At 46.6% G+C, this 22403-nt stretch overlaps 1 protein-coding gene across 11 annotated transcripts in view; it reads left to right on the top strand.

Moving 5' to 3' along the window:
- Positions 1-22403, top strand: part of kdm4c (lysine (K)-specific demethylase 4C) — a 51708-nt gene that overhangs the window by 18497 nt on the left and 10808 nt on the right. For 6 of the 11 annotated variants that reach the window (XR_014393118.1, XM_082978645.1, XM_082978647.1 and 3 more), the window contains 11 exons: positions 379-3086; positions 3749-3863; positions 5821-6002; positions 6491-6743; positions 11451-11527; positions 11667-11722; positions 13233-13341; positions 14105-14173; positions 18925-19125; positions 20731-20901; positions 21421-21540. Coding sequence is in view for 10 of the 11 variants with exons in the window: in XM_082978645.1 (XP_082834771.1) it covers positions 379-3086; positions 3749-3863; positions 5821-6002; positions 6491-6743; positions 11451-11527; positions 11667-11722; positions 13233-13341; positions 14105-14173; positions 18925-19125; positions 20731-20901; positions 21421-21540 (4061 nt within the window). In the remaining variant the exon portion in view is untranslated. The remainder of the gene's footprint in view (positions 1-378; positions 3087-3748; positions 3864-5820; positions 6003-6490; positions 6744-11450; positions 11528-11666; positions 11723-13232; positions 13342-14104; positions 14174-18924; positions 19126-20730; positions 20902-21420; positions 21541-22403) is intronic. The other 5 variants (XM_082978651.1, XM_082978648.1, XM_082978646.1 and 2 more) reach the window with 4 other exon arrangements.

Below are 22403 nucleotides of genomic sequence, written 5' to 3'. Positions count from 1 at the left end.
TGAATGGAACCATTGGTCTAAAACAGTCTGGCTAGCTAACAGATATACAGTGCAGACAAAATTGTTCAACTTCGTTATTTTACACTATGTCTTATAAACAGCACTGGCAAAGCATGGTTGACCAACTCCCTGACCAAAATGGCTGCCCTTTATCCCATCATAAGCAGGTTCATGTCCATTCTAGTATTGTAATTCCTAATTCTATGGGTTAGAGATCCAAATGGACCCAAGCCTTTTTCTTCTGTAATATCTTCTGGATTCGATCCCATGTAGACTAATATTTTATCATTCAAATGTTTTTTTGTTTTTTTTTACCATCTCAAAGGTATTTTTATTTTTTTATCTGAGTGTATTTTCTGTTGTGTCTCTGTTCCACAGGTCCTTGCCGGCAGATGTGTGTGGTGAAAGTCAACAGAATGGAAGTGGAGAGTGACCGGTTGGCCTTCCCCTGTCCTCCTGAACCTCTGCGCCCCTCGTCTTTCCCCTCTCCCTCTTCCGACTTCTCTTCTCTCTCCTCACCCTCTTCCGTCTTCGCTTCTCGCCCCTCTCCCTCTCTGACCCCTGTCTCAGTGGACACCACAGAACAAGGGACAGGGGTAGGGACTCACCCCTCACCCCATCTGCATCCCACTAACCCCCCACAGAACCCCTCAGGGTCAGAGTTCGCAGAGGTCATTAAAGGACCCCATCAGAGGTCCGAGGCTGCCCCTACACCTGCCCAATCAGAAAGAAGAGAAATCCCCGGAGGACCGTTTAAGTCAGTATGTATAGAATCTACTCCACTGGGACTGGTCCCTGAGGACTGCTCTATGGATGTCCACCCCTCTCCAGATCCCTTACGGACCAGGTTACCTTCCCCCAGAACGGTGCACCCGACTGGGGCTCAGGGGTGTACGGACTCAGCCTGTGGCCCTGGAGCTTTTCAATCAAGCTCTTCTTACGTAGAGAAGTCGTCTCTAAACCTAACCTCAACCCTAGCCCCCAGCACTGAGTATAAAATGGACACATGTCAAGGTACTGCAGTTAATACTAACACTACTACTACTACTACGACGCACAGCAGTCACAACTCTGAAAGCAGAACACCAGCACTTTATAATGACATTTCCACTAATACTGACTCTGGGCCCAGAGGATGTGTTATTTCCAGCCCTAGTTCTGGTCCAGCTAACTTGTTCAGGTGTAGTGAACAAAACTGCACTCCTATTGAAAACTGTTCCTCTCTTCCTATGTATACTACACACAACTGTGTCCCCATACAAAACCCTTCGCTTCCAAAGTGTAGTTTACAAGACTGTTCCCCTCCTCTCCTCCAGAGGAACAACGGGGTCGACATGCCCTTCCTCACTCCAGAACTGTCTGGAGAGATGAGGTTCTGCCCGCCCCTACCGCCTGTTCTCACCCAGGAGATGCCCTCCCTCACCCTCGCCGTCAGCGGAGGTCACACTGAGGTCAAAGGTCCGAGGTCGTCGTCCTCCTCCTCCTCGACTGGCCCACATGGTGGTGCTCTAACCTTACCGGATTTACCGGACAGTCACCCGGTCCTCGCCCCCGTGCTCCAACGCGAGACGCCCACGACCCTCTCGTCAGAAACAGAAACGTTAACGGACGAGGTGTGCGAGGTCGAGTTGGCGTCAAAGAAGTCAGAGGAAGAGGATTTTCGACCGTTAGCGCTTTACAGCGACTGGTGCTTGGGTTCTACTGAAGACCACCATAGACCAGAGCTGGATTTACAGTTAGCGGCTTTCGTGGCTAATGCAACTAGCAACGCTCGGCCCAAAATGGCCCCCTCTCGGCACTCTGGTCCTACTGAAGACCACCATAGGCCAGAGCTGGAGTTACAGTTAGCAGCTTACGCGGCTAGTGCAACTAGCGACGCTCAACCCAAAATGGACGCCTCTCTGCACAAAATGCCCGCCGCCGCTTCCCATCTAGAAGCACTACCAATCCAAACATTGTCTGAGGCAGTACTGACCACCGAGAACCACTGTAGTCGAACCTCCACGGAGATCCAAGCTAGCAATAATAACCACATGCTCTGTGACGTTACACTACTGCCAACGCAGCAAATCCACAAACACAGGTCCTCGACGGCAACTGCAGCAGTATCCATGGACTCCAACTCAGAAGGATCCTCTCAAAGAGACAATGTATTTAGAGACTCCAGTACTAAGGGTTTATGTCTAGCTAGCACCAGTTTGACTTCTAAAGATAAGTTGGCCCACTCTTCTGAGCTGAGTGAATTAAATGACCATTCAGCAACACTACAACACCAAAACAACAACGACCAAACTCCACACTCAAACATGGATGCCGTTTGTAGTTCCCAAAACGTGGAATCCATTTGTAGTTCCCGAAATGTGGAATCCATTTGTAGTTCCCAAAACGTGGAATCCATTTGTATTTCTCGAAACATGGACTCTGTTTGTAGTTCCCAAAGCCTCTACCTGGAGCCCAAACCTTTCTCAGACGGCATCTGGAAGAACCTCAACTCCCAGAGTCCTGCGGTGCTCATCGAGAGCCTCCACCACCCGGAGCTCCCCGCTGACTATACCCATGATGCACTGCCATACACCATGTGGACCGAGCCGCAGTGCAAAGAGGTCACAGACCTCGATCACGAAACTGAGACGGACGACCAGGACCCAGAGGGACATGGGGACGGGCCTCTCACCTGGGCCCAGCTGGAGTCCACCTCTCTGGGGTCGGCCGGTGTCGGGGAGCCCCTGGGTCTCTGTGGAGACTTTGAGCTCCAGAGAGGGGAGGTGGAGGCAGCGGAAGCCCTGGCTCTGTGCAGGGAACTGGGGGTGGAGAGGGAGGCCGAGGGGGCTCTAGAACCTGACCCTCCTGAATCGCCCTTGGAGGAGAGACTGGGGGAAGGAGAGGAGGAGGGGGTGTCGGATATGGAAGAGGGAGATTCGGAGGATGAGGGGCAGAGCAGCACGAGGGAGGAGAGTAGTAGTGAGTCATCGGAAGGAGAGGCTGAAGAAGAAGAAGAGGAGGAAGAAGGGGAGGAAGACTATGATAATGATTTGAGCGACTTTGAGTGTGGCGACTTGGGGCTGGAACCTGGAGAGGTTTGCACTGTGCGTATGGCTGCTGAGACACAAACACCATAAAGCACACACACACATATACGATAACACACACACACACACACACACACACACACACATATACGATAACACACACACACATACAACAACACATGCTTTGGAAAATACCTATTTCAATCCTTTTGATTGTCTTTTCAAAACCATGTTTAAAAAAAATATATATATATATATTTAAACAAAGACTGGTTTTTATTATGCGTTTCAGAAATGTTCACGTATACCAGTGACATTCCTGCATTTAGCTGCATAGTGACCTTAGTTTTGTCCCAAATGGCAGCCTGTTCCCTATATAGGGCATTACTTTGAACAGGGGCTTGGTCAAAATTATCCCTATTGGGGCCCCCGGTCAAAATTATCCCTATTGGGGCCCCCGGTCAAAATTATCCCTATTGGGGCCCCCGGTCAAAATTATCCCTATTGGGGCCCCCGGTCAAAATTATCCCTATTGGGGCCCCCGGTCAAAATTATCCCTATTGGGGCCCCCGGTCAATTTGGTGTACTATGGAATAGGGTGTAATTTGGGGGGGACCTTTAAACTTTGAACCCTCAGTCTGACCCCTGTTCTCTTCTAGTATCCAGCTGCACCACACACACACACACACCAATGACATTTGACCCCCTGTCTTTCCCAGTACCCTGCTGCTCCACTGGTGAAGAGAACCAGTAAGAGCTGGCGTCGCCCTCTGAGGAAGCCCACCGCCCGGGCCGTGCCCTCCACTGTCAAACAACAGGCTGTCAGCGACGACGGTAGGCACACACATACACCAATGTACACACACACACACACACAGGGAAAGTTTGCGATGACGGTAGGTTTACCGATGTGTTCAGCCTTAGAATGATAGCCACATTCTTTAACATGGTTACCTGCATAGAAGCAACTTCAAACCAAGGTTTTACTTAGTTATGAAGTTGAAAGACTCACAGCCTTTAAGAACAACTGACATTTATATGTCCATTCATTAACTGTACATTGACAATGTGTTTTTTTTATATATGTTTTTATTGGACATATATACAGTTCTTGAAATAGATTTATTATATAGAGCATCATACATAAATCAAGATTACAATATTAAGCCATCTCCCGAAACAAACAAATCCAGCGGATAATATTAAAACCAAACCCAACATTCCCTGTTAGTCCATTGACAATGTTTATATTTAACCAGGCGAGTCAGTTAAATACAAATTATTATTTTCAAAGACGACCTAAACAGCTACCCCAAAACGGCCCAGAATGACTACCCCTAAAACAGCTACCCCCAAAACGGCCCAGAATGACTACCCCTAAAACAGCTACCCCTAAAACGGCCCAGAATGACTACCCCTAAAACAGCTACCCCTAAAACGGCCCAGAATGACTACCCCTAAAACAGCTACCCCAAAACGGCCCAGAATGACTACCCCTAAAACAGCTACCCCAAAACGGCCCAGAATGACTACCCCTAAAACAGCTACAGCAAACGGCCCAGAATGACTACCCCAACGGCCCAGAATGAATACCCCTAAAACAGCTACAGCAAACGGCCCAGAATGACTACCCCAAACGGCCCAGAATGACTACCCCAAACGGCCCAGAATGACTACCCCAAACGGCCCAGAATGACTACCCCTAAAACAGCTACCCCTAAAACGGCCCAGAATGACTACCCCTAAAACAGCTACCCCTAACGGCCCAGAATGACTACCCGAGGCCTCCCAGTGGTGCAGTGGTCTAAGTCCCTGCATCGCAGTGCTAGCTGTGCCACTAGAGATCCTGGTTCCAGTCCAGTCCCTGTCGCAGCCGACCGTGACCGGGAGACCCATGGGGGTCCAGCATCGTCTGGGTTAGGGGAGGGTTTGGCCGGCCGGGATGTCCTTTGCCTCTCCTGAGTCTGTGCGTGAGTTTCAGCGATGGGACAAGACTGTAACTACCAATTGGATACCACGAAATTAGGGGAGAAAAAAAGGGATACAAAAAAAACGCCTACTCAGAACCGCTACAACAAATGACCCAGAATGACAACCCCAAACTACACCGATGGCTGTTTTGGGTAGTGGCACGGAGCCAAGCGGTTATGAGCGTTGGGCCACCGAATGGTCGCTGGCCGACTTGGTGAAAAATCTGTCCTTGAGCAAGGCACTTAACTCTAATTGCTTGTGTAAGTCTCTCTGGAGAAGAGAGTCTGCTAAATGACTCCCTACTGTAAGTCTCTCTGGAGAAGAGAGTCTGCTAAATGACTCCCTACTGTAAGTCTCTCTGGATAAGAGAGTCTGCTAAATGACTCCCTACTGTAAGTCTCTCTGGATGAGAGAGTCTGCTAAATGACTCCCTACTGTAAGTCTCTCTGGATAAGAGAGTCTGCTAAATGACTCCCTACTGTAAGTCTCTCTGGATAAGAGAGTCTGCTAAATGACTCCCTACTGTAAGTCTCTCTGGATAAGAGAGTCTGCTAAATGACTCCCTACTGTAAGTCTCTCTGGATAAGAGAGTCTGCTAAATGACTCCCTACTGTAAGTCTCTCTGGATAAGAGAGTCTGCTAAATGACTCTCTACTGTAAGTCTCTCTGGATAAGAGAGTCTGCTAAATGTCTCACCAAATGACTCACATGTGAACTGTTACTAAAAGCATCAGCATGAAGTCTCCTGTTGGTCTGTTGATTCAACAGTCAAGTTTCTTTAACTCCGTCACAGATCAGTCCTGTTTTATTCTTTACCCAGAACCCCCTGAGGTGTCTTTGATAGAGGGGGAGGAGCAGGAGGCTGAGCCATGGGCTAAGCCCCTCCTCTTCCTGTGGCAGAACAGGAAGTGCTACTTCACGGCGGAGAGAGAGTACAACGCTAACGCAGCCAAGATGTTGCCGCACTGCGCTGTCTGCACACTGTTCATGCCCTACTACCAGGTACACACACACACAGAGACACACACACACTGTGTAGGAGGCGACTAGTTTCACTAACCGTTTTGACAGTCTACTCCTACAACAATGGACAGCCACACGACTCTCATCAACACTCCAGCACAGAGACATATTACTATCTCAAACTCTCCTTCTAATCTGTCTGTCCCCCCCCAGCCTGAGGACAGAGACATATTACTATCTCAAACTCTCCTTCTAATCTGTCTGTCCCCCCCCAGCCTGAGGACAGAGACATATTACTATCTCAAACTCTCCTTCTAATCTGTCTGTCCCCCCCCAGCCTGAGGACAGAGACATATTACTATCTCAAACTCTCCTTCTAATCTGTCTGTCCCCCCCCAGCCTGAGGACAGAGACATATTACTATCTCAAACTCTCCTTCTAATCTGTCTGTCCCCCCCCAGCCTGAGGACAGAGACATATTACTATCTCAAACTCTCCTTCTAATCTGTCTTCCCCCCCCCCCCCAGCCTGAGGACAGAGCTGATCGCCTCAAGCCCGTCCCGTCCTCCCCTCTCCCGTCATCCTCTCCCCCGTCTCCCACTACCTCCAGGACTAGAGGAGGACCAGGGGGTGTGAGGAGGAGCAAGCCCCTGCTCCCAGAGATCTGTTTCAGCTACAGAGAGCAGACGTGTCCCCCTACCCCCACCAACGCCCTGCTGCAGGAGGACGGCACCAGCCCACTGCTCACCTGTCAGGGATGCTGTCTACAGGTTCACGCAAGTCAGTAGGGAGAGAAGGGGGTGGAGGGAAGGGTGTGTGTGCACGTGCTCCATGTTCCGAACTCTGGTGGAAAAAGTTGACTGAGTACAAAGCCTGCGTCTCTCTCTCTCTATCTGTGTCTCTCTCTATCTGTGTCTCTCTCTATCTGTGTCTCTCTCTATCTGTGTCTCTCTCTATCTGTGTCTCTCTCTCTCTGTGTCTCTCTCTCTCTGTGTCTCTCTCTCTCTGTGTCTCTCTCTCTCTGTGTCTCTCTCTCTCTGTGTCTCTCTCTCTGTGTCTCTCTCTCTCTCTCTCTCTGTGTCTCTCTCTCTCTGTGTCTCTCTCTCTCTGTGTCTCTCTCTCTCTCTCTCTCTGTGTCTCTCTCTCTCTGTGTCTCTCTCTCTCTCTGTGTCTCTCTCTCTCTCTCTGTGTCTCTCTCTCTCTCTGTGTCTCTCTCTCTCTCTGTGTCTCTCTGTGTCTCTCTCTGTGTCTCTGTGTCTCTCTGTCTCTCTCTGTGTCTCTCTCTGTGTCTCTGTGTCTCTCTGTCTCTCTCTGTGTGTCTCTCTCTCTCTCTCTGTGTGTCTCTCTCTCTCTCTCTCTCTGTGTCTCTCTCTGTCTCTGTGTGTCTCTCTCTCTCTCTCTAGTTAGTTGTGTTTCTCTTGTCAGCTTGTGAATCTTTTCGTCTCACTACACACATCCTGTCCAACTTCTCCTGCCAATACCACACACACAGAGACGCAGCATAAATATGGTCTCTGTTATTGGAACCTTGGAAAGGAGTCTGACTGTCTGTTTTGGTTCGATGATGAATACAAGATGATTTGGGGAAAGTACGCAGACACACAGACGCAGACACACACACACAGACAGACAGACAGACAGACAGACAGACAGACAGACAGACACACACGCATGCACAGACAGACAGTCTTTCGTGTCCTGTCTCCATACCATCTGTGCCACAGACTGGTTAGCATAGCCAGTTAGTGAGTGGTGCTGATCCATCCTGTCATTACTGTAGATAGATGGAGTGGTAGAGGGCTAGATATCTCTACATTCTCTGCATGCTATCAACCACTCTGTCATCATCCTGTCATTACTGTAGATAGATGGAGTGGAGATGGCTAGATATTCTACATTCTCTAGATGCTATCAACGACTCTGTCTCATCTGTATTCTGTAGATAGATGGAGTGGTAGAGGGCTAGATATCTCTACATTCTCTACATGGTATCAACGACTCTGTCTCATCCTGTCATTACTGTAGATAGATGGAGTGGTAGAGGCTAGATATCTCTACATTCTCTAGATGCTATGAACCACTCTGTCTCCATCTGTCATTACTGTAGATAGATGGAGTGGTAGAGGGCTAGATATCTCTACATTCTCTAGATGCTATCAACGCACTCTGTCATCATGACTGGGAACTACAGTAGAAATGGAACGGGTCGTTTCTCTAGCTATGTGTAGTGAGTGGATATGGACTGTTCTCTTTCTGGCAGTCTGTTTCATTAGGAATGCTTGTTGTTTTAGAGACTGGTTTCAATGTCTCTCTGGCAGTCTGTCTAGTAGTGGATATGGAACGTTCTCTTTCTGGCAGTCTGTATTGTAGTGGATATGGAACGTTCTCTTTCTGGCAGTCTGTTTAGTAGTGGATATGGAACGTTCTCTTTCTGGCAGTCTGTCTAGTAGTGGATATGGAACGTTCTCTTTCTGGCAGTCTGTCTAGTAGTGGATATGGAACGTTCTCTTTCTGGCAGTCTGTCTAGTAGTGGATATGGAACGTTCTCTTTCTGGCAGTCTGTCTAGTAGTGGATATGGAACGTTCTCTTTCTGGCAGTCTGTTTTGTAGTGGATATGGAACGTTCTCTTTCTGGCAGTCTGTCTAGTAGTGGATATGGAATGTTCTCTTTCTGGCAGTCTGTTTAGTAGTGGATATGGAACGTTCTCTTTCTGGCAGTCTGTCTAGTAGTGGATATGGAACGTTCTCTTTCTGGCAGTCTGTATTGTAGTGGATATGGAACGTTCTCTTTCTGGCAGTCTGTTTAGTAGTGGATATGGAATGTTCTCTTTCTGGCAGTCTGTCTAGTAGTGGATATGGAACGTTCTCTTTCTGGCAGTCTGTTTAGTAGTGGATATGGAACGTTCTCTCTCTGGCAGTCTGTTTAGTAGTGGATATGGAACGTTCTCTTTCTGGCAGTCTGTATTGTAGTGGATATGGAACGTTCTCTTTCTGGCAGTCTGTTTGTAGTGGATATGGAACGTTCTCTTTCTGGCAGTCTGTCTAGTAGTGGATATGGAATGTTCTCTCTCTGGCAGTCTGTATTGTAGTGGATATGGAACGTTCTCTTTCTGGCAGTCTGTCTAGTAGTGGATATGGAATGTTCTCTTTCTGGCAGTCTGTATTGTAGTGGATATGGAACGTTCTCTTTCTGGCAGTCTGTATTGTAGTGAATATGGAACGTTCTCTTTCTGGCAGTCTGTCTAGTAGTGGATATGGAATGTTCTCTTTCTGGCAGTCTGTCTAGTAGTGGATATGGAACGTTCTCTTTCTGGCAGTCTGTATTGTAGTGGATATGGAACGTTCTCTTTCTGGCAGTCTGTTTAGTAGTGGATATGGAACGTTCTCTTTCTGGCAGTCTGTATTGTAGTGGATATGGAACGTTCTCTTTCTGGCAGTCTGTTGTAGTGGATATGGAACGTTCTCTTTCTGGCAGTCTGTCTAGTAGTGGATATGGAATGTTCTCTCTCTGGCAGTCTGTATTGTAGTGGATATGGAACGTTCTCTTTCTGGCAGTCTGTCTAGTAGTGGATATGGAATGTTCTCTTTCTGGCAGTCTGTCTAGTAGTGGATATGGAACGTTCTCTTTCTGGCAGTCTGTATTGTAGTGGATATGGAACGTTCTCTTTCTGGCAGTCTGTCTAGTAGTGGATATGGAATGTTCTCTTTCTGGCAGTCTGTCTAGTAGTGGATATGGAACGTTCTCTTTCTGGCAGTCTGTATTGTAGTGGATATGGAACGTTCTCTTTCTGGCAGTCTGTTTAGTAGTGGATATGGAACGTTCTCTTTCTGGCAGTCTGTCTAGTAGTGGATATGGAACGTTCTCTTTCTGGCAGTCTGTTTAGTAGTGGATATGGAATGTTCTCTTTCTGGCAGTCTGTATTGTAGTGGATATGGAACGTTCTCTTTCTGGCAGTCTGTCTAGTAGTGGATATGGAACGTTCTCTTTCTGGCAGTCTGTATTGTAGTGGATATGGAACGTTCTCTTTCTGGCAGTCTGTATTGTAGTGGATATGGAATGTTCTCTTTCTGGCAGTCTGTATTGTAGTGGATATGGAATGTTCTCTCTCTCTGGCAGTCTGTATTGTAGTGGATATGGAATGTTCTCTTTCTGGCAGTCTGTATTGTAGTGGATATGGAATGTTCTCTTTCTGGCAGTCTGTTTAGTAGTGGATATGGAACGTTCTCTTTCTGGCAGTCTGTATTAGTAGTGGATATGGAACGTTCTCTTTCTGGCAGTCTGTTTAGTAGTGGATATGGAATGTTCTCTTTCTGGCAGTCTGTTTAGTAGTGGATATGGAACGTTCTCTTTCTGGCAGTCTGTTTAGTAGTGGATATGGAACGTTCTCTTTCTGGCAGTCTGTTTAGTAGTGGATATGGAACGTTCTCTTTCTGGCAGTCTGTATTGTAGTGGATATGGAACGTTCTCTTTCTGGCAGTCTGTTTAGTAGTGGATATGGAATGTTCTCTTTCTGGCAGTCTGTCTTGTAGTGGATATGGAACGTTCTCTTTCTGGCAGTCTGTATTGTAGTGGATATGGAACGTTCTCTCTCTGGCAGTCTGTCTAGTAGTGGATATGGAATGTTCTCTTTCTGGCAGTCTGTCTAGTAGTGGATATGGAACGTTCTCTTTCTGGCAGTCTGTATTGTAGTGAATATGGAATGTTCTCTTTCTGGCAGTCTGTATTGTAGTGGATATGGAACGTTCTCTTTCTGGCAGTCTGTCTAGTAGTGGATATGGTACGTTCTCTTTCTGGCAGTCTGTATTGTAGTGGATATGGAACGTTCTCTTTCTGGCAGTCTGTTTAGTAGTGGATATGGAACGTTCTCTTTCTGGCAGTCTGTATTGTAGTGGATATGGAATGTTCTCTTTCTGGCAGTCTGTTTAGTAGTGGATATGGAACGTTCTCTTTCTGGCAGTCTGTATTGTAGTGGATATGGAACGTTCTCTTTCTGGCAGTCTGTCTAGTAGTGGATATGGAACGTTCTCTTTCTGGCAGTCTGTATTGTAGTGGATATGGAACGTTCTCTCTCTGGCAGTCTGTATTGTAGTGGATATGGAATGTTCTCTTTCTGGCAGTCTGTATTGTAGTGGATATGGAATGTTCTCTCTCTCTGGCAGTCTGTATTGTAGTGGATATGGAATGTTCTCTTTCTGGCAGTCTGTATTGTAGTGGATATGGAATGTTCTCTCTCTCTGGCAGTCTGTATTGTAGTGGATATGGAATGTTCTCTTTCTGGCAGTCTGTATTGTAGTGGATATGGAACGTTCTCTCTCTGGCAGTCTGTTAATATGGAACATTCTTTTTTTAGCTGTTATTATGTCCCCTGACTGACCATGTGGTCTTCCCCATGTAGACTGTGTTAGAGGAGATAGGATCTGTTGTGATGGGATATTGTGTGGTTGCGGTCTGTGTTTTCATGCTTTTTCCTGTATCGTCACCGCTAGGTTGCTATGGCGTTGCCGCTGATGATGTCAGCGAGGACTGGTCGTGTGATCGCTGTGCGGACGGAACCTTGACGGCTGTAAGTAGCCAATCAGATGTGTTGCTTCTGTATGACATCACTTTAAAGATGTTGTTCATTTGATAAGTCTATGAACATTTATTCATGATTGAAATGGTTGCTGGATGTGATGTCCCTCTTCTTTCTCTCTCTTTCTCAGGAGTGTTGTCTGTGTAATCTGAGAGGAGGAGCTCTGAAGAAAACTACAGATGACAAGTAAGGACAATTTATTAATGACCCATTAGTTATTATGGATGGCCCGTTAGTTATTATGGATGGCCCGTTAGTTATTATGAATGGCCCGTTAGTTATTATGGATGGCCCGTTAGTTATTATGAATGGCCCGTTAGTTATTATGAATGGCCCGTTAGTTATTATGAATGGCCCGTTAGTTATTATGGATGGCCCGCTAGTTATTATGGATGGCCCGTTAGTTATTATGAATGGCCCGTTAGTTATTATGGATGGCCCGTTAGTTATTATGAATGGCCCGTTAGTTATTATGGATGGCCCGCTAGTTATTATGAATGGCCCGTTAGTTATTATGAATGGCCCGTTAGTTATTATGGATGGCCCGTTAGTTATTATGAATGGCCCATTAGTTATTATGGATGGCCCGTTAGTTATTATGGATGGCCCGTTAGTTATTATGAATGGCCCGTTAGTTATTATGGATGGCCCGTTAGTTATTATGGACGGCCCGCTAGTTATTATGACTGGCCCGTTTAGTTATTATGGATGGCCCGCTAGTTATTATGAATGGCCCGCTAGTTATTATGAATGGCCCGTTTAGTTATTATGGATGGCCCGTCTAGTTATTATGGATGGCCCGTTAGTTATTATGAATGGCCCGTTTAGTTATTATGGATGGCCCGCTAGTTATTATGAATGGCCCGTTAGTTATTATGGAATGGCCCGCTAGTTATTATGGATGGCCCGTTAGTTATTACGGATGGCCCGTTAGTTATTATGGATGGCCCGTTAGTTATTATGAATGGCCCGTTAGTTATTATGGATGGCCCGTTAGTTATTACGGATGGCCCGTTAGTTATTATGAATGGCCCGTTAGTTATTATGGATGGCCCGATTAGTTATTATGGATGGCCCGTTTAGTTATTATGGATGGCCCGTTAGTTATTATGGATGGCCCGTTAGATTCTGATGCCTGTGTGGTTAATATGGTAAAGGTCTGACTGTCTGTGTGGTTAATACGGTAAAGGTCTGACTGTCCCTGTGTGGTTAATACGGTAAAGGTCTGACTGTCCCTGTGTGGTTAATACGGTAAGGTCTGACTGTCCCTGTGTGGTTCAATACGGCTAAAGGTCTGACTGTCCCTGTGTCGGTTAATACGGTAAAGGTCTGACTGTCCCTGTGTGGTTACTACGGTAAAGGTCTGACTGTCCCTGTGTGGTTAATACGGTAAAGGTCTGACTGTCCCTGTGTGGTTAATACGGTAAAGGTCTGACTGTCCCTGTGTGGTTAATACGGTAAAGGTCTGACTGTCCCTGTGTGGTTAATACGGTAAAGGTCAGACTGTCCCTGTGTGGTTAATACGGTAAAGGTCAGACTGTCCCTGTGTGGTTAATACGGTAAAGGTCTGACTGTCTTTTTTTAGGCACTTGTGCTATTTTTTTCTTCCTATCTGTGCCTTTTTGAAGTTTCAATCCTTCTTGACTGTAATGTGATTTTGGGATAAAATAATTAAAGTGTGTGTTTGTGTGTGTAGGTGGGCCCACGTGATGTGTGCAGTAGCTCTATCAGAGGTCTGGTTCAGGGATGAAGTCAGGAGGAGTCCCATTGATACCAGCAGGATACCCATGCAGAGATACAAACTGGTGAGAACACACACACACCATCACATACACAGAGGAATTCCCAGGTCCTAGTAGAATAGTTCTAATTAACAGTGTTCAGTGGTAATTAAACAATGTGCCCCAATCAACAGTGGATAATGAGCTCATGTGAGAGAGAGAATGGGTGTGCATGTGTCTGCGTCTGTGAGTGATTGAGGACGTGTGTGTGTGAGAGAGAGAGAGAGAATGGGTGTGCATGTGTCTGCGTCTGTGAGTGATTGAGGACTGTGTGTGTGTGTGTGAGAGAGAGAATGGGTGTGCATGTGTGTGTCTGTGAGTGATTGAGGTGTGTGTGTGTGAGAGAGAATGGGTGTGTCTGTGTCTGTGAGTGATTGAGGACTGTGTGTGTGTGAGAGAATGGGTGTGCATGTCTGTGTCTGTGAGTGATTAAGGTGTGTGTGTGAGAGAATGGGTGTGCATGTGTCTGTGTCTGTGAGTGATTGAGGACTGTGTGTGTGAGTGATTTCAGTGATGAGTATGGAGAGACTGAGGGTGGCGCTGACACACCTCTCTCCCTGCAGTCGTTCGTTCATTCTTTCTTTCAGTTTGCTGGCATTGGACCCCCCCCCCCCCCCCCCCCACCGCAACCCTACACATTCATAATTTAGACACACACACACACACACACACACACACACACACACACACACACACACACCACACACACACACACACACAGATAAACCCGTTGTCCTCACAGCAGTGCAGCAACACATGTATAATTTACTGTGTGGATGTTCTTTAGGCATGGCTCCACACAGCCTGCAGGCGGGGCCCAAATACACTCAGGACATGTATCAGGACAACACAGCCGGTGAGGAGAGGAGAGGAGAGGAGAGGAGAGGAGAGGAGAGGAGAGGAGAGGAGAGGAGAGGAGAGGAGAGGAGAGGAGAGGAGAGGAGAGGAGAAAGTGGGTTACACACGTCCTAAATAATCTCTACTTCCTCCTGGGTGGTAGTGGCCATTGGCGTGTTCTCCAGCTGAACATTTTAGAGGCCTTCCTCTTGGCAGACGATGTCTTGTTGCTGTTTCAATGCCAATTTCCTGCAATTTGACTCATTTAGCCATAATTGATGTTATGAGTTACTCAAACATAACAGAATGAAGGGTGGGCCCCATGCCATGACATTGTGGGAATGAAGGGTGGGCCCCATGCCATGACATTGTGGGAATGAAGGGTGGGCCCCATGCCATGACATTGTGGGAATGAAGGGTGGGCCCCATGCCATGACATTGTGGGAATGAAGGGTGGGCCCCATGCCATGACATTGTGGGAATGAAGGGTGGGCCCCATGCCATGACATTGTGGGAATGAAGGGTGGGCCCCATGCCATGACATTGTGGGAATGTTAGATTCTCCTGACTGTCTGGTTTTATTATGGTGGTTGTTAGTTCTAATAGAGTGTCTAACGGCCCCGGTATCTAACGGCCCCGGTATCTAACGGCCCCGGTATCTAACGGCCCCGGTATCTAACGGCCCCAGTGTCTAACGGTATCTAACGGCCCCATCCGGTATCTAACGGCCCCATCCGGTATCTAACGGCCCCATCCGGTATCTAACGGCCCCATCCGGTATCTAACGGCCCCATCCGGTATCTAACGGCCCCATCCGGTATCTAACGGCCCCATCCGGTATCTAACGGCCCCATCCGGTATCTAACGGCCCCATCCAGTATATTTTGGTCGTACTTTAGATCAGGGATTAAGTCGTTTACATTTACACTGAAAATGTTTTACCATCCAGAAAATGATTTTGTTTTTGGAGTGGTGGTTCGTCTTCCGCATTTAACCCAACCCCTCTGAATCAGAGAGGTGATGGGGGGCTGCCATAATCGACATCCACGTCATCGGCGCCCCGGGGAACAGTGAACACTGCCTTGTTCAGGGGCAGAACGACAGATTTTTACCTTGTCAGCTCGGGGATTCGATCCAGCAACCTTTCCGGTTACTGGCCCAACACTCTAACCACTAGGCTAGCTGCCTCCTCTAACCACCAGGCTAGCTGCCTCCTCTAACCACCAGGCTAGCTGCCTCCTCTAACCACCAGGCTAGCTGCCTCCTCTAACCACCAGGCTAGCTGCCTCCTCTAACCACCAGGCTAGCTGCCTCCTCTAACCTCTAGGCTAGCTGCCTCCTCTAACCACTAGGCTAGCTGCCTCCTCTAACCACTAGGCTAGCTGCCTCCTCTAACCACTAGGCTAGCTGCCTCCTCTAACCACTAGGCTAGCTGCCTCCTCTAACCACTAGGCTAGCTGCCTCCTCTAACCACTAGGCTAGCTGCCTCCTCTAACCACTAGGCTAGCTGCCTCCTCTAACCACTAGGCTAGCTGCCTCCTCTAACCACTAGGCTAGCTGCCTCCTCTAACCACTAGGCTAGCTGCCTCCTCTAACCACTAGGCTAGCTGCCTCCTCTTAGCACTAGGCTAGCTGCCGCTCCTCTAACCACTAGGCTAGCTGCTGCCTCCTCTAACCACTAGGCTAGCTGCCTCCTCTAACCACTAGGCTAGCTGCCTCCTCTAACCACTAGGCTAGCTGCCTCCTCTAACCACTAGGCTAGCTGCCGCTCCTCTAACCACTAGGCTAGCTGCCGCTCCTCTTAGCACTAGGCTAGCTGCCGCTCCTCTAACCACTAGGCTAGCTGCTGCTCCTCTAACCACTAGGCTAGCTGCCGCTCCTCTAACCACTAGGCTAGCTGCCGCTCCTCTAACCACTAGGCTAGCTGCCGCTCCTCTAACCACTAGGCTACCTACCTCCTCTAACCACTAGGCTACCTGCCTCCTCTAACCACTAGGCTACCTGCTTCCTCTAACCACTAGGCTAGCTGCCTCCTCTAACCACTAGGCTAGCTGCCTACTCTAACCACTAGGCTAGCTGCCTCCTCTAACCCCTAGGCTACCTGCCTCCTCTAACCACTAGGCTAGCTGCCTCCTCTAACCACTAGGCTACCTGCCTCCTCTAACCACTAGGCTAGCTGCCTCCTCTAACCACTAGGCTACCTGCAGAATTTTCATCAGTAGTGATGTGATGCAATAAGCACTGCTGCTATTCAAGCTGATGATTTATAGGGTTAAATCTGTAGTACTGTCATGTTTACTGGAAGCTAATGATGGGTTTAAATCTGTAATACTGTCATGCTTACTGGAAGCTAATGATGGGTTTAAATCTGTAGTACTGTCATGTTTACTGGAAGCTAATGATGGGGTTAAATCTGTAGTACTGTCATGCTTACTGGAAGCTAATGATGGGTTTAAATCTGTAGTACTGTCATGCTTACTGGAAGCTAATGATGGGTTTAAATCTGTAATACTGTCATGTTTACTGGAAGCTAATGATGGGGTTAAATCTGTAATACTGTCATGCTTACTGGAAGCTAATGATGGGTTTAAATCTGTAATACTGTCATGTTTACTGGAAGCTAATGATGGGGTTAAATCTGTAGTACTGTCATGCTTACTGGAAGCTAATGATGGGTTTAAATCTGTAATACTGTCATGCTTACTGGAAGTTAATGATGGGGTTAAATCTGTAGTACTGTCATGCTTACTGGAAGCTGTTGATGGGTTTAAATCTGTAATACTGTCATGCTTACTGGAAGTTAATGATGGGGTTAAATCTGTAGTACTGTCATGCTTACTGGAAGCTAATGATGGGTTTAAATCTGTAATACTGTCATGCTTACTGGAAGTTAATGATGGGTTTAAATCTGTAGTACTGTCATGCTTACTGGAAGCTAATGATGGGTTTAAATCTGTAATACTGTCATGTTTACTGGAAGCTAATGATGGGGTTAAATCTGTAGTACTGTCATGCTTACTGGAAGCTAATGATGGGTTTAAATCTGTAATACTGTCATGCTTACTGGAAGTTAATGATGGGGTTAAATCTGTAGTACTGTCATGCTTACTGGAAGCTGTTGATGGGTTTAAATCTGTAATACTGTCATGCTTACTGGAAGTTAATGATGGGGTTAAATCTGTAGTACTGTCATGCTTACTGGAAGCTAATGATGGGTTTAAATCTGTAATACTGTCATGCTTACTGGAAGTTAATGATGGGTTTAAATCTGTAGTACTGTCATGCTTACTGGAAGCTAATGATGGGTTTAAATCTGTAATACTGTCATGCTTACTGGAAGCTAATGATGGGTTTAAATCTGTAGTGGAATGTGTTGATCTCCAGCTGTGTAGAGACACTAGCCAGGTGTATATACATCATATGAACATTTGAATTGACATATACGTGTTACTTAAATGAGCTTCAGTGACTGTATATCAGTTGAGTTGATTTTTCAGTGACATTGTGTTGAGTCAGACTGGAAGCATGACAATCAACAGATTGAACTATATGGTTAAGATGGATGCTTACAGTCTAACTATAGGGTTAAATCTGGTCATATCTCCTGTTGTATAGAGATGTTTAGTTCATATAAACGTTTCATTTCCATATGCATTAGCTTAGTGAATTCAGTGGAGTTGATTCTCTGTAGAAGAGTTGATTCTCTGTAGAAGAGTTTCTGTAGAAGAGTTGATTCTCTGTAGAAGAGTTGATTCGAGTTGATTCTCTGTAGAAGAGTTGATTCTCTGTAGAAGAGTGGATTCTCTGTTTGATTCTCTGTAGAAGAGTTGATTCTCTGTAGAAGAGTGGATTCTCTGTTTGATTCTCTGTAGAAGAGTTGATTCTCTGTAGAAGAGTTGATTCTCTGTTTGATTCTCTGTAGAAGAGTTGATTCTCTGTAAGAGAGTTGATTCTCTGTTTGATTCTCTGTAGAAGAGTTGATTCTCTGTAGAAGAGTTGATTCTCTGTAGAAGAGTTGATTCTCTGTAGAAGAGTTGATGTTGATTCTCTGTAGAAGAGTTGATGTTGATTCTCTGTAGAAGAGTTGATGTTGATTCTCTGTAGAAGAGTTGATGTTGATTCTCTGTAGAAGAGTTGATTCTCTGTAGAAGAGTTGATTCTCTGTTTGATTCTCTGTAGAAGAGTTGATTCTCTGTAGAAGAGTTGAAGTTGATTCTCTGTAGAAGGGTTGATGTTGATTCTCTGTAGAAGAGTTGATGTTGATTCTCTGTAGAAGAGTTGATGTTGATTCTCTGTAGAAGAGTTGATTCTCTGTTTGATTCTCTGTAGAAGAGTTGATTCTCTGTTTGATTCTCTGTAGAAGAGTTGATTCTCTGTAGAAGAGTTGAAGTTGATTCTCTGTAGAAGAGTTGAAGTTGATTCTCTGTAGAAGAGTTGATGTTGATTCTCTGTAGAAGAGTTGATTCTCTGTAGAAGAGTTGATTCTCTGTTTGATTCTCTGTAGAAGAGTTGATTTTAGTCAGTGGAGTTGATTACATTTTACATTTACATTTTAGTCATTTAGCAGACGCTCTTATCCAGAGCGACTTACAGTAGAGAATGCATACATTTCATACATTTTATTTCATTTTTTCTGTAGAAGAGTTGATTTTAATCAGTGGAGTTGATTTTCTCTCTCTCTCTCTCTCACACTTCTACACACAGAGAGAGAATCTATTGATTTAGTCAGTGGAGTTGATTTTCTCTCTCTCTCTCTCTCTCTGTGTGTAGAAGTGTATCTATTGCCGTAAGCGGTGTGTGAGGCGTGGCCAGGGTGGGGGAGGGGCATGTATCCAGTGTTCGTGCGGTCGATGTCCCACCTCCTTCCACGTTACCTGTGCCCACGCCGCCGGGGTCACCATGGAGCCGGACGATTGGCCCTACGTGGTGTCAATCACCTGCCACAGGCACCAATCACGGAGCTCGTCTGCTGTGAGTACTCAGAGCCGCTCGGCTTCGGTCCCTCCCACCACAGTAGGTAACACACACACACACACACACACACACACACACACACACACACACACACACACACACACCAAGTAGACACACACGCACTTACATAAGACAACTACACATCCATCCACATAAGCTGACCTAACAAGCACACATCTCAACCCCTCAGAACAGTTCCATTTTCTTAACAAACTATCTTTATTTGTCTTTTCCCAATGCCAGCTTTGAGGCTTGTTTACCGTGGAACTTTGAGGCTTGTTTACCGTGGAACTTTGAGGCTTGTTTACCGTGGAGCTTTGAGGCTTGGTTACTGTAGAACTTTGAGGCTTGGTTACTGTAGAACTTTGAGGCTTGGTTACTGTAGAGCTTTGAGGCTTGGTTACCGTGGAGCTTTGAGGCTTGGTTACCGTGGAGCTTTGAGGCTTGGTTACCGTAGAACTTTGAGACTTGGTTACGTGTAGAGACTTTGAGGACTTGGTTACCGTAGAGCTTTGAGGCTTGGTTACTGTAGAACTTTGAGGCTTGGTTACTGTAGAACTTTGAGGCTTGGTTACTGTAGAACTTTGAGGCTTGGTTACTGTAGAACTTTGAGGCTTGGTTACCGTGGAGCTTTGAGGCTTGGTTACCGTAGAGCTTTGAGGCTTGGTTACCGTAGAGCTTTGAGGCTTGGTTACCGTGGAGCTTTGAGGCTTGGTTACCGTAGAGCTTTGAGGCTTGGTTACTGTAGAGCTTTGAGGCTTGGTTACCGTAGAACTTTGAGGCTTGGTTACCGTAGAACTTTGAGGCTTGGTTACCGTAGAACTTTGAGGCTTGGTTACTGTAGAACTTTGAGGCTTGGTTACTGCAGAGCTTTGAGGCTTGGTTACCGTAGAACTTTGAGGCTTGGTTACCGTAGAACTTTGAGGCTTGGTTACCGTGGAGCTTTGAGGCTTGGTTACCGTGGAGCTTTGAGGCTTGGTTACTGTAGAGCTTTGAGGCTTGGTTACCGTAGAACTTTGAGGCTTGGTTACTGTAGAGCTTTGAGGCTTGGTTACTGTAGAGCTTTGAGGCTTGGTTACCGTAGAACTTTGAGGCTTGGTTACTGTAGAGCTTTGAGGCTTGGTTACTGTAGAACTTTGAGGCTTGGTTACTGTAGAGCTTTGAGACTTGGTTACCGTGGAGCTTTGAGGCTTGGTTACCATAGAGCTTTGAGTCTTGGTTACTGTAGAACTTTGAGGCTTGGTTACTGTAGAGCTTTGAGACTTGGTTACCGTAGAGCTTTGAGGCTTGGTTACTGTAGAACTTTGAGGCTTGGTTACTGTAGAGCTTTGAGACTTGGTTACCGTGGAGCTTTGAGGCTTGGTTACCGTAGAGCTTTGAGACTTGGTTACTGTAGAACTTTGAGGCTTGGTTACCGTAGAGCTTTGAGGCTTGGTTACTGTAGAGCTTTGAGGCTTGGTTACCGTAGAACTTTGAGGCTTGGTTACCGTAGAACTTTGAGGCTTGGTTACAAATATACCTTTCTACTAGTGACACACTGTGGTCTCCTATCCTCAGCCAGACAGTGATATCTCTCTCTCCTTCCATCTCTCTCTCTCTCAGCAGCGTTTAGCGTTTCAGAAGGACATTGTCCTGGGTCAGACCGTCATCTCCAAACACAAGAACCTGCGCTACTACAGTTCAAAGGTCACCCAGGTGACCTCCCAGACCTTCTATGAGGTCATGTTTGATGACGGATCCTTCAGCAACGACACCTACCCAGAGGACATAGTGGTGAGGAGGGATACACACACACGCGCACACACACACACACACACACACACACACACACACACACACACACACACACACACACACCCCACCCAGAGGACATAGTGGTGAGGAGGGATACACACACACACACACACCCAGAGGACATAGTGGTGAGGAGGGACACACACACACCCAGGGGACATAGTGGTGAGGAGGGACACACACACACACTCCACCCAGAGGACATAGTGGTGAGGAGGGACACACACACACACTCCACCCAGAGGACATAGTGGTGAGGAGGGACACACACACACACACCCAGAGGACATAGTGGTGAGGAGGGACACACACCCCCCCACCCAGAGGACATAGTGGTGAGGAGGGACACACACCCCCCCACCCAGAGGACATAGTGGTGAGGAGGGACACACACACACACCCAGAGGACATAGTGGTGAGGAGGGACACACACCCCCCCACCCAGAGGACATACATATACATGACACACCATTGAGCTCCTCTCTCCTGTCCTCTCAGAGCAGGGACTGTGCCTGTCTGGGTCCTCCTGAAGTAGGGGAGGCTGTCCAGGTCAAGTGGCCTGATGGACTCTTCTATGGAGCCAAATACCAGGGATCAAACACCTCGTATATGTACCAGGTAAACACACACACACACACAAACACAGCAGAGACACACACATACAGTACCAGTCAAAAGTTTGGACACACCTACTCATTCAAGGGTTTTTCTTTATTTTTACTATTTTCTACATTGTAGAATAACAGTGAAGACATCAAAACTATGAAATAACACATATGGAATTATGTAGTAACTAAAAATGTATTAAACAAATCCATATATATTTGAGATTCTTCAAAGTAGTTACCCTTTGCGTTGATGACAGCTTTGCACACTCATGGCATTCTCTCAACCAGCTTCATGGTAGTCACCTGGAATGCATTTCAATTAAGAGGTGTGCCTTGTTAAAAGTGAATTTGTGGAATTTCTTTCCTTCTTAATGCGTTTGAGCCAATCAGTTGTTACCTCTGCTGCAGAGGATAAGTTCATTAGAGTTAACTGCACCTCAGATTGCAGCCCAAATAAATGCTTCACAGAGTTCAAGTAACAGACACATCTCAACATCAACTGTTCAGAGGACACTGCGTGAATCAGGCCTTCATGGTCGAATTGCTGCATCCTGGACACACATACACTTCTTTGACTTTTGTGACACACTGCAGACGTTACATAAAGGTGATAGTCCAGAACCAAGACAGGGCACACTGCAGCCATTACATAAAGGTGTTAGTCCAGAACCAAGACAGGACACACTGCAGACGTTACATAAAGGTGTTAGTCCAGAACCAAGACAGGGCACACTGCAGCCATTACATAAAGGTGTTAGTCCAGAACCAAGACAGGACACACTGCAGCCATTACATAAAGGTGTTAGTCCAGAACCAAGAACCAAGACAGGACACACTGCAGCCATTACATAAAGGTGATAGTCCAGAACCAAG

The sequence above is a fragment of the Salmo salar genome, chromosome 08 (assembly GCF_965601325.2).
Source record: "Salmo salar chromosome 08, fSalSal1, whole genome shotgun sequence".
NCBI classification, from domain to species: domain Eukaryota; kingdom Metazoa; phylum Chordata; class Actinopteri; order Salmoniformes; family Salmonidae; genus Salmo; species Salmo salar.
This window is presented reverse-complemented; position numbering and strand designations above follow the sequence as displayed.